Here is a 12,160-nt window from a genome sequence, read left to right on the forward strand (position 1 = left end):
CAAATATTTCAAGTCGCTAACTAAGCCTGGAGAGTTTGAACCTGCAGCCGCTCTAGATGCACACAAGTTGCGATCCTTTCATCCGCACGCATGTTTCTTACCCCGAGAACTTTCCGACAATGTGGAGACAGTTGCAACGGCGCACATTTCGGTTGAACGTAACAGACCCTGCCAACCACTCCGGAAATCACAAACTAGCAAATGCACATCGAAAAGGGGCATGTACAAGCCGTGCGACAAAATATATCAGACGCGTTTCCCAGGATATGTACAACAGCAGCACTAGTCACGATGCTGGGTCTGCGATAAATGCACAGGTTTAAGAAAGGGGTTGACACCTCCCGTAGACCTCGCATTGGCATAGCTGTTCATCGGGGCAACTGTGGAGCGTTAGGAAATGCCCAAATAAAGATAGGGTAAGTTTAACTTACTATACACCCTCCATACCAAAGATAATATGCCACAAGAACTCCATCACCCTACCCGAAGATGCATCGTTCAATTTGGTTTTAAGAATCCATTGTCGGATCTTGACATAGTCATTCAGCGGCCGCTTCTGCACCTGATCGCGCGAAACGGCAAATTGCGCACAACATGCCGCGCCAATCTCATCAGGCTTTCGGATGTATCCATGGCCACCGTATTCCATTTCCCAGGGCGAGGACATGTTCAACGGAGGTGTGCTCGTACCTTCGAAAACATCCCACCAGATCTGATCGGTGACATGCTTGTTGAAGCGGTGGGCACCCTTGCAGCCGGGATTCCAATTGCAGCGCAGGTTGACGTAGCCGTTTCGCTGGACGAAGTCGAGTTGGAGATTGCGCATGGCGATGACGTTGTCGTGGAGTGGCGCATCCACGTGCCAGGCCGTTAGGAATCCTGAGCGGTGTGCGTGGAGGAAGGCAATTGTTGCGGGGAGGTTGTTGTAGTTGTCGATTATGTAGGTTAGGTAGGCCATTGCTTCGTGGCCTTTGTTGAATGGTGTTATCAGGGCGCTGGCGTCAGATCGTGTTTCTCGGGAGGGATTGACAATGTAGATTGCGCGTTGCCAGCTAGTGAGATACAGGATTATTGCTGGTTTACGGGGTAGAGGTGGGATCGCAGGCACTCACTCAGGCAGTTCTTGTTCTACCCATTCGGTATGCTCCTCTTCCAGCTTGGCCATCACTATCACCTTGTCCCCCATGGCGGAGTCGGCGTATGTCGGGTTCGGAACGGCGCCATTGCGATCTAACCAATTAACCAAGTATGCGCCAGCGCGATATTGATTACAGAGGTCTTCAAGATGCGCCTTGAGGAGACATAATGAGAAAAGAAGCAGAGACGAGACGCATATCACTGTGAGACGTATTCCAACCCGCATGATGAAGAAAGTTTGAACACCAGAGACTTTAAAAAGGGAAGCCTGTGGTTGTAAAATTCAAGGCGCAGACAATCGCATTCAAGCCACGGATGGTTAGCTCCCTTAGGGGCAACCCTTTTTCAATATGAGAAAGGAGAGCAATATTTCGAAACAGGAGCGTCAATAGTCCCAAAATAGCAAGGCGGACGAAGGCAAATTCGAGGAGGGGCGAGGCTAAGGCTAAACTTAATCAAACGTTCCTAGTGCAAAGTTGACAAGCTTTCTCGAAGCCTTTGTAGGGCCGGAACCTCGTGGAAAGATCAGCCGTGGCTCAACGAATCGAACAATTTCGCTGCCCGAGTTGCGCCGCGTGCCTGGTGGTGGGCAGCAGGCATTGGACGGAACGACCGAGGACAAAAGTCAATTTGCTTCACTCCCAGAGCCGCATACATCCAACTATGTGCTTTGTGAAACCCAACCAGTTACTTCGGCGCTGGGGGCTCGTGCCCCACCGTAATGCACCAGTACACCCACTGAAAGGTGCTAAAACCAAAAATAGACTAACATGTGTCATAATACAGTTCGGGGAAGAGTCTCTAGTGTCTTTGCCCCTCTTCTGTCCGATTTGCCCCACAAGATAAAGTTATCGGGCCGATACATAATGTTTCCGTGGTAACCAGGAGCGCAAAGCTTAAACGCTGGCCGTACCAGTTGAGCTGTGGAGAAAGTACATGGAAGAATCGTGGTTGAAAAGGCCCAATAATTTCATCCGTTGCTCAACCATTTCAGGCCTCCCGTTAAATCTGCTCAGGGGATTTCATTAATGCTAGATCACCTCCATTTGTCCAACATGAGAATTCGCCGATATAAAGCATGAGCGAATTTGGAATTCTTTGCCACAATCCGTTTTCAACATGCAAACTTGGCGGGATACTAGAGTTCAGGCATTAGTCCCAAAGCAGGTCAAACAAGCGGGATTGGAGATGAATCCCAGCGCAATGGTGGCTTGCCCCGCTGATGGAGGGATTTTCGTTCATGGGACACTTCGGCGCTGGTAGCCTTTTAAGACCCAGCGCCAGTCATCGCCCGCAATTGTTTTGCTTTTCTAAAACTTCCTGTTACGAACAAATACAAAGCTGGTGCAACTGTCTCAAAAATGAAACATCTCCGTTATATCTTGTTGATTCCTTCAGCTCCAGTGAAATATTTCTTATTATTATGACCCACTCGTACTCGTGTTCTCCGAGGACTAGTTCATTGTTAACGTAGCTCGCCTACAGTTTCCGCAAGGAGCATAACACTCACCAGTTGTCCAATATGAGATGCTCAAACTGATCAGAGATAGTAGTTAGCAGTGCGCAAGCTGAACGTGTTACCCTCTCGCTCACCCGGATCAGGCTTGTCAAGATGAAAAATGTTGTCACGCAACTCAGATGGAATAAAGTCATCAGTCCAGTTGGCTATCATACGGTGGTTAATGTCAATGTCTTGATAGATCTTATTGCGTTGAACTAAATATTGGAGGGCAGCGAGCACCTTAAGCTTTCCTATTAGTAACAATGGCCTCAAGTCTGCATCAGTCGGAAGATATTTCCCTGCCCAGTGAACCTTAATTAAATTATTCAAAATTAAGTCAGGACTCGGGTGAATATGCAGGAGCGGTTTGGAGTCCTGTAGTATTGCAATGAAGTAGCCCCGTATTACACAGTAGCTCACAGGTGCTAAGTGTCCTCCCAGACGCAACCTAAGCACGATCACAACTGGGTGGCATTTGGCGATCAAACATTCCTCAACAGGAGTTAGATCTTAAAGTGTACTAATGTAGTTTTAACATAGCGTCACATTTACAAGATCTTTTGCAGAAAACTTCGGGGTTGTTTGTTGGGAAAGCGAAGAGCGGCATGTTTAGCATGTTCCAGGTGTTTTCTTGTTCGCAACACTGATCAAGTTTATCGTGCAGGAGTCGCAGTCTAGAATCCTCCAACTCAACCGCGGGGATATCCAAGACGTAGAGAAGTCTTCCGCAAGAGGCACATACGGCTCGATTGTTAGTGACCTCAATTGCTTCCTCGTAGCGGCGTACAGACGAACGCATACGCGTAGGAGACAGGTGTGGGGGAAACGCATTAGACGTCTCTATGTGATGGTGTAGTTCTAGGCGCAAAAGGTTCACGGCCTATTCTGCGAACAATTCATGCTTGTTCGGTTTAGAGATAGCCTCATCTGGTTGTCAACATTTTTAGACTTATTTTTCATCAGAGACGGAGGCAGATTCATTGACAAGTTGGTGACTCCCACCGCAGTGGCATATTAGCGAGCTCTAATCGCGCCCCGTCGACAACCTTCAGCGGCAGGGAAACAAGGGTGGCGTTGTGATACAATACCTCACCAGTCAACTTCCTGGGCGTGTAAAATTAGACGTAGACACCCGTCCGAATCGATACAAGTTAAGATCGATCCCCAGGCATAGATGACTTTGTTGGATTCGTAGGACTGAGAATTACCCAGTGAGGCAAAGAAATGTATGGTAGTTGGAAGCTCAATCAATTCAACATCGTTCGAGCAGGAATGATTCCCGATGTTGTTGCATTTGCTCCTGATACCTCTTCATAAGCCAAGAACAACCAATCCTCCTTTCATTTACAACGCCTTGAAGTGTCCGGTGCGTGAGGTGTCAGCATCCGCTGAGCGCCATCTGGTGGATGGGAACTGCTCAATGAGTCTGGGCTGACGCTTGGTTGCGCCCCATTTTGCCACAGAGACGGATTAAGTATTCTTTAGCGAGCCACCCAGCCCCAACTTCGGTGGCCTTTTCCAAACAACAGGTCGTGTGATTATAACACTGGAACCATCTCCCAGACTCTTACGTGCCTCTTCATAGCTCTCAGCAATCAGTTGTTACGATGAATTTCCAGGGGCAACATTCTCGTCCACCACCCCTTCCTCCGCGAAATCCGACCACCCCTGTTCCGATTACTCGACGCCCGGTTGCCCCGCCGCTTCCTCTGGCATCCAAACCCACTGGCGCTGCCCAAACACCTACAGCACCCGCTCCGAGGAATAACATTCTGGATGACCCGGACGTCAGTAAATCACAATGAATATCTAGAGCCATTTGCAACGAATCACTAAACTGACCAATTATACCAGGTCATTACCTACTGCCCAGAAAACAATATCCTCTATGCCACCGCATACTGGTACTCGACACCCGACGCCCCCGCGTTCGAGATCTGCTCTTATTGCTTTGCCTCGTACATTCGTTCAAGCCAGTGGACGGCAAAATTCGAACGACAGCTGAAATCCCCTGATACAGACCGTCGATGCCGCTTTAGTACCCCACGCATGCTCCAGTTATGGCCGCAGGTCCTTCGCAACAATGACTGGGCATACATCAGCGGATACATGAACCACCGGGCTGATATTATGGATTGTAAGAGCTCGACGCCATTGACTACCGACGGAGGGCGACAGTGGTATCGTCTTAAGAACAATGATATTGATGACTTCGCGATCTGTGCTGCGTGTTACGAGGATGTTGCGCTTGCCACACCGTTTGGGAATCTCTTCCAGCCGAATCCAATTGCTCCGCCAGCCGGTGAGCTGTGGGTTTGTGACATGACAGAGTATTCACGGCGAGCGATGCAGAAACTCGGTCAAACAAATAACTGGAGGGCCTTTGCTGCGACTGTGGCACACATGATGACGATGGCTCCTTGTGGTGGTACGACTGGAGTAATCGTATCGAAACGGGAATGGTATCGGCCGAAGCCGTACATCGATGATATGGCCATTTGTGGCGCATGCTACTTTCGCTATTTCGCTGCATCATTCATGGAATCAGAGTGGGAGCCAATCCGCGTGGACTTTGAGAACTGCCGCTGGAATACTTGGGTGTGCGATATGTCGCTCCTCTCGACGAAGGTAGCTTATATCAAAGCAATGCAGCAGAAGAACTACTATATATTCTGGAATGCTGCAAAGGTAATCCTTGCCAGCCCTCCCTGCCCCGCAGATGGCGCCTACCGGGGTCTCTGGTATGGTCTCAGGCTCACTGGTGAGGAAGTCGGTGCCTGTTCCCAGTGCTATGCGGGAATAGTCGAGCCCTTCGGATTCGGCAAATACTTCGTGCGGGCTCAATCCTCATCAAACGAGAAACGCATGTGCATCTTCAACGAGTCAGCACCCCGACGAGAGGAGTTCCTGAAGAAATTTGACGACGCAATAAGCACAAGAGACTTTTCGAGGTTCCAGGACTTTGCAGTTCGATTCGCTGTCCTGCCGCCCTGTCCAACGTACAACCTTGTCAAAGACCGCAAGTGGTATGGGAGTAATGAATTTCTCATCTGTGAGAGCTGCTGGGAAGAGTTCGCGAAAGGTACAAGTCTGGCGGCTCAGCTCCCTCATCATGGCATCGTCCTCTCTAACGCATGTTGCGATCTCTATTCCCACCGCATGCGCGGCTTATGGAATGAAGCGTGCGAGAAGGGTGATATGACCTATTTTACGGAGTTCGCGAAACACCGCGCTACGGTGTACGCGCGGACTGTTCCCCGGATCCAGGTCATCCTGACCATCATACGGATGCGGATGGACCAGAAAAAAGCCCTTCTGATGAATAGCCTCACGCTGCAGGCTTCAGACAATCTTGTCGCCCTAACAAAGGGGCCAAGTTGTAGCAGGTACGGGAACTCCGATATAGGGTATGGGTATGCGACTGCCGCTGGTGCAAGGGGAGCGATACAGTTCAATCAAGGCCTGAGCATAAACGCCGTTAATGGCAGTGACATGGTAGAGGTTGCCCAGCTGGAGAGAATATGGAAGGAGGTGGAGTAAGGGGTTTATAGTTCTTTAGGTCCCATGTGACTGCATTCAAAACTTCCAATCTCGTGAAGAGGTTTATGTACGTTAGCAATACGGAGTCAATTAGTCATCATTCTAGTAGGAGCCTGTACGTCGCTACATATAATCATTTCATAAACGAGGGAGAACCGCCCGGCCTTGCAACTTTACTCTTTGGGCGAGCTGAGGAGTGGGTAGATTACCACTAACTACCCTGAGTATCCATCCAAAGCACTAGTCACTTCCAGCCCCTGGTCATTACACGGTTACTATGCCATGTAAGTACAAGCCAGGCAGAAAGAAAAATGTCCCAGTAAAGTAATATCACGTACTCAATTTTCAAGGAAGAGACGCCTCTTTCTTGGCAAAAAGAGTTTCTTGAGATAGTTCGCCAATCAGAGAACCTGCAGCGTCGAAGATTAGTCGCAACTTCAAGCACTATCGTCTGATACCTATTACATTAGTAAGATGGCCGCGACAGTTTCGAATGGTGCGAATGCACAGAAACTGCCCCCCGAAAGGAGCGGAACACCAAAATTCATGGTGCCTGGTGACCCACCTCAATCGATGGAAGACATCGCAGAAGGAGCCCGCCGGGTGCTTAATCACATCGAGAACAACGGTACAGAGGATCGACATGTCACAGGATATATCCGTGCTGTTTGCCAGTTCGCGCTCAAACCCTAACGGGGCGACAGTCAGGGGATGGCCAGGTGCTCGAAGCGCTGACTAAGAAGCTTGGCTGTCCCCTTGCAGGAGAGGACTTGATTGGTATTCTCCTTTTCGAGCGCCGTTTTCCGAGTCCCAATTGCTTTAAAATCCACTGCATAATGGACCGAGAGGGGTGACCCGGTGTCGCAGCACTATGCTGGTTATAGGCCCAAAACGGGTGGAGATGCGCTTGAAGATAGAGGCAACTGCAAACTCGAGTGCTTCGCTTAGGAGTACGGTCGGTTTGGGAAGGATTTCGAATAATTGATGCTCTTTGAAGCGTTTCAACGTGTTATAGATCGTCCGACGGCTACATTCGAATCCATTAGCTAGTTTAACTGCGAAATTTCGTTTTTATTGCGAAATATAGTAGCTGACATTTTTTCAGTAGATAGTTCAGCCGTTTTATGATGTTTTGAACTCTTTTCATTGAATTCGGACATGTAGGGGAGGCGTAGGAAGAAAAATAAAAAGATGGGGTTGGTTGCCGGATCCAATTGTAGTGGGAAGTGGGAAGATATCTTTGAATAGTATCTGTAATTTTGGGTATCATCACCATCCTCAACTAGTTACTCGCGGGTGCAGCGGTATTCCTATTTATTCCGCAAATCTTCTTTGGCTCTCCGAACTATCAACCCGGAACCGCCACTCTTTTACTACTTTAATTCAAATCAAACTTGTATTAGATTTCCCTTGGTTAATCTACCCACAAAGTGCATACGCTGCCATATTCTAAAAACTTCCTTTGGCATATTGTCTCGACTGGCCCGTGGCTTCTAGCCCACTCTCACCAAATATCAGACCCGCACCAGATATCAGACCAAGTATCAGTTTGTCTCCGTAGGACGAGGCTGCAGGTTTTGGATCCACCAAGCTATTTAGTTTTTGCAACCAGGGAAACATGTTAAAAATTCCAGCTTCAAACTGCAATCGCTGTATTCCCTTTAAGCGGTCTGGGCTCCAGCTCCAGTTCCTTCCCTTGCCTCAACCTTCGTCAGTGGCTACAAGACAGTTTCTCTAAAACATATTACCATCATGGCCTAGAGCGACTCAAACAACAGCGATGAGCATAACAGAAACAGATACAATAGCAGAAAGGGCTCTTTTTATTATAATAGTGTTTATAAGGTACATGTAGTTAGGTTTCGTAAAGCAAATCAATTCGTCACCGCTAGATGTGGTAAGCGTATGTCTCTTTTGTCTGGAAAGGTAATCATTCACGATCACCACACCGTCACCGTCCAAGGCTCGCTGCTTTAATTCAATGCCATCTGGTTCATCCGTAAATAGGTCAGCCACAAACTGGTCAGCATCAGAACTAATCGTGACTCTGGTAATAATAAGCATTTCAGCAAGGCGCATTTTAAACTGCTTTGATTTTTTACCTCCAGATTGAGATCCCAGAATATTTCCTGATAGGCCGAAGCGGCTGTGCAAAGTCAAGATCCAATTGTGACCTTGTTCGTCAGAACGCCAAATTAATTCTCTCTGATGCAAACGCATACAACGGTGGCGAAGCTTTAGTTCTACCGCATAAGCGTGCGAAATTGACGAATCTGAAGCGCTATTAATAGCGTCTTGTCTCTAAATCTCAGTGGCAATGTGTTCCGAATAGTGCATTAACATACAGCCGAGAACATACGATAATAGGCAGTGATTCTAGGACAATAGATGGGCTCGCGCTCCATTGGCGTGTAATTAGAGACGATCACTAGAGTGGGCTTCAGCGAAAAGACTCGTAACACCGAAGCTTGGATGACTAAAATCTTCTCCCCAACCTCATATAACATGCGGGTCAGTGATAACTTTGCCAGGCCAAATCATACGGAAGGTTGAATATGAAAAGTGGCTCCACTAGAATCATGAGGAGCCAGTGATCGACATTCATTCAGATCTAGACCCAGCGACCTCGTAAGCCAGGGTAAGCCAAGACTCAGCGAGTTTGTCAGCATACGTCTCCTCAATAACTATCATGTGCAGAAGACGTCATTACCCGTATATAAATGGGCAACTCAGCGCATATCGAAGAAATACTTTGCATACTATCACTGTCAGCAATGCAATTCTCAACGCTAGATCTTTTGATTTGCTCTACTTGTGGTGTTCAGTACGACGTTAGTGCAGGATTGAACTCATGCAAAATCTGTGATGATCCTCGTCAATATGTACCTCCAACCGGGTGAATATCTTTTCTTTTGCTAGTTGCCTTGGAGCTAACGTAGCATTCAGCCAATCTTGGACATCGCTCAAGAGCTTACACTCATCCACGGAGAATTATCGGAACGTTTTCTCCACTGATCAAAACAACCCCAACTTAATTACTATACACACTGTCCCAAAGCTTGCTATCGGTCAAAGGGCCTTCCTCTGTCTCGGCGATGCTGTGTCTGGGAATGTTCTGTGGGACTGCATTACTTATATCGACGAGGAAACGGTTCGGCACGTGAACTCACTAGGCGGAGTTCAGGCAATTGTGGTTTCGCATCCACATTACTTTTCCACCAGTGCTCAGTGGGCCGAGGTGTTCAATTGTGATCTATTTGTATCTGCAGAAGACGAGCAGTGGCTTGGAAACAGGGGTGACGGCCACAGGCTGAAACTTTGGAAAGGAGAGCAACTCCATCTTCCCTGTGCTCGAAGTTCCAGTGAAATGCAGCATGGGTCAGACCTAATTGTGATTAAAGCGGGAGGGCATTTCCCTGGAAGTTCGGTTCTCTGGTGGAAGTCCACGAAAAAGTTACTGATTGCTGACACAATTTTGATTGTTCCGAGCGGACTTTACCATGTCAATCGCCTCCCTGGTACTTCTTCTTTCACGTTCATGTGGTCCTATCCAAATTATGTGGGTCATAATATTCACCAAGCCGTTTACATGTGGCTTACTACCTTACAGATAACTCTTCCTCCAGACGAGATATATGGTATTTGGAGAGCTATCAAGGACCTCGACTTTGAGGATACTCATGGTGCCTTCCTAGGACAAGAGATTAGAGGCAACAGCAAAAGCAGGGTACTCGAGAGCGCAAAAATTGTGCTTAGGGCTTCTGGTCATCTTCAGCATCCGTTGCTGGACGAAGTCTAGCTGGCTGTTGTCTTCGTCTTTTTTATCTATTCTATTTGCTTTAATAAGTGTCTGTATTCCTGTTTGCATTTTAACATATATTGACCAAACCAACCATGGTTCTTAAACGCCTAGGAAACTCACCACCCTTCTATGTCTCACCCTGTATTGTATGCAAAAATTATCCTCTGGCACTCTCTTCGCTTGCACTAGCCAATTAATGCCCGATCAAGAACGTGTGAAATCCCGGGCCGGCATTGTCTTTCTAGCAACTTCATTTCAACAAAGCCACTGAGTTCGTCTTCAATTAGTAGTTTTGTTAGGTGTATGGGGAGGACTTTTCAATGGAGATAGTACCTAGCGACTTCCCGAAAGTGCTTTTATCTCTAAGCCTGCGTGCTAAAAATAGCCCTTGCACTTTATTCATTCACACCGACGACATCAATACACTATGCAAGAAAGGAATTAAACCCTTGGTTGAGACCTGCTCCAAAATAACACCGGTTACACTTAATGAAGGCCTTAAGCTCAGCCAAAAACTCCTCGATTGGATTCAAGTACAGCGATACGGTGGCAAAAAGACTTGTTTTCACCCAATATCCTTGCACATCTGCGAAATCCGTTGTGGATGATGGAATGACGCATTATCCATGACCACAATAGATGCAGGACTGGGCCATGTTCCGCGGTGCTGAAGGAGAACTGAGATAAAACGTCTTTGGATATAGTAGCATCTGCTGCAACCCACGTAAGAGAACCATTCAAACATTCCTTCTCGCCTTCCTATACCTTCCAGTATTCCTCGATTCCAGGTCCCCCAATCGCCTAATTCCGCGTTTGCCCGAGTCAGCAACTCTAGTTTCCTTGTACTTTCTGACTCGAATTTGTCGATTTTGAGTTGGAGCTCATCAACTTGCTTTTCCAATGATCGAGTGGATCTTCCAGTCATTGCTATTCGTTGGGGTAATTTGCGCGAGGCATCGATCATGAAATCACCTCCTTGTAATATGAGTGTGTTGGGGCTCTCGTCAGGATGGGCAGGCAGCCAGCAGCAATGACCGGCTCAATAGTCTTCTCCACGCCATTGATCTTACCCACTAGATTATACTTGGGCTTGTCCAGATAATCGGCCGAAAACACACCAGCGGTGATAGGCCGAGCACGGACGCCCATACGCTCAAGCTCCTCTGCCAACTTTATGTTCTCCTCCAGAAGAGCTTGCGCGCCAGCGACAGGGTCTTTCCATCCGTGAGCCAGATCCCATCCGCAAATTGGGGCTCAACTCCGGCGGCTTCTAGCATGCGGTTGAGCTGCGGACAGGCACGGTGGACGACGATCGGATAAAGACCGACATGGTTCAACAAAGCGAGGGCCGAGGACAGATCTGGAGGTGCTCGGTGATAATCGCACCGCCGACCTTGATGACGGCGAACTGCTGGGAGGAAACGGAGGTGAAGTGGGACAGGTACTGCTGGGCCTCGCGCTTGGAACCGATGTTGCTCCGCAGTTGGACGACGGTGCTCGGGTCGAGCTCAGGAGAGGGCTGGCGGCGCGCGAGTATGGTCGGCCCTGGCGCAGGGGAGTCGATACGGAGCAGGCAACGACACCGGCTCGCAGAACCGAGACGGAGTACCGTGCGGAGAGCGATTGGAGGGGCTTGGTAGAAGCTGCGGCGGAGCGAAGGGACAGCATCTTGGTCACCAACAAGTGGTAGCGTTAATTGAGACTTAGCAGGTCGCTACTTGAAATGTCCCCATTTTGTAGAACTGATTGGGAGGAGCGGAGAGGGGGTATTAGGAGAAAAGAGGAGGAGAAGGAACCGCGCATAGACTACTAACCATGGGACTCCGATTCTTTTATTTCTGAATAGCTCTACAAGCCACAATCTGGGCATATCAACTTCAGAGAAAGTCTGGCCAGGATGAATGCGGGAAGCCGCAAGAATGGAGGGTATATGCGTCGCCGCTCAGAGATGGGCGGGTGGAAACTGCATGAACGAGAAGCTCCGATGAGAGCTCACAGATTCGTGTCGAGTTGGGTGACTTTTATACCTGACCGCGACGGAAGCCAATGTGAACTGGTGGCTGCCAAAATTAACACGGAGTGGTTGGAGGTCACGATATTTCACGCTCCTCAGCATGCTGCCGTAATTCGCTGTGGCAGGCAACCGTTCTCTCGCGCAGTGCTTCAGGTCAGGCAGAGAC

The 12,160-nt window shown here is 48.5% G+C and overlaps 4 protein-coding genes across 4 annotated transcripts; 2 read left to right on the forward strand and 2 right to left on the reverse strand.

Moving 5' to 3' along the window:
• Positions 1 to 302: 302 nt before the first annotated feature.
• N7446_010513 (DUF3431 domain-containing protein) lies at positions 303 to 1,599 on the reverse strand. The gene is made up of 3 exons (XM_058519256.1): positions 1,113 to 1,599; positions 432 to 1,052; positions 303 to 380 (listed from the first exon to the last, which is right to left on the reverse strand). Exons 1-3 carry the CDS (start codon positions 1,361 to 1,363, stop codon positions 320 to 322), a joined length of 933 nt encoding a protein of 310 aa, XP_058368094.1. The 5' UTR covers positions 1,364 to 1,599; the 3' UTR covers positions 303 to 319.
• Positions 1,600 to 4,245: 2,646 nt separating this feature from the next.
• N7446_010514 (uncharacterized protein) lies at positions 4,246 to 6,178 on the forward strand (the record flags this gene model as incomplete). The annotated part of the gene is made up of 2 exons (XM_058519257.1): positions 4,246 to 4,425; positions 4,493 to 6,178. 2 exons carry the CDS (start codon positions 4,246 to 4,248, stop codon positions 6,176 to 6,178), a joined length of 1,866 nt encoding a protein of 621 aa, XP_058368095.1.
• Positions 6,179 to 8,952: 2,774 nt separating this feature from the next.
• N7446_010515 (metallo-beta-lactamase family protein) lies at positions 8,953 to 9,977 on the forward strand (the record flags this gene model as incomplete). The annotated part of the gene is made up of 2 exons (XM_058519258.1): positions 8,953 to 9,074; positions 9,098 to 9,977. The coding sequence occupies 2 exons, from the start codon at positions 8,953 to 8,955 to the stop codon at positions 9,975 to 9,977; spliced, it is 1,002 nt and encodes a 333-aa protein (XP_058368096.1).
• Positions 9,978 to 10,940: 963 nt separating this feature from the next.
• Positions 10,941 to 11,648, reverse strand: N7446_010516 (uncharacterized protein; the record flags this gene model as incomplete). Its single annotated transcript, XM_058519259.1, has 3 exons — positions 10,941 to 11,194; positions 11,367 to 11,499; positions 11,547 to 11,648. The coding sequence occupies 3 exons, from the start codon at positions 11,646 to 11,648 to the stop codon at positions 10,941 to 10,943; spliced, it is 489 nt and encodes a 162-aa protein (XP_058368097.1).
• Positions 11,649 to 12,160: the final 512 nt, after the last annotated feature.

Source organism: Penicillium canescens (genome assembly GCF_028828765.1).
Source record: "Penicillium canescens strain IBT 15451 chromosome Unknown utg000007l_segment0_segment0, whole genome shotgun sequence".
Classification (NCBI taxonomy): domain Eukaryota; kingdom Fungi; phylum Ascomycota; class Eurotiomycetes; order Eurotiales; family Aspergillaceae; genus Penicillium; species Penicillium canescens.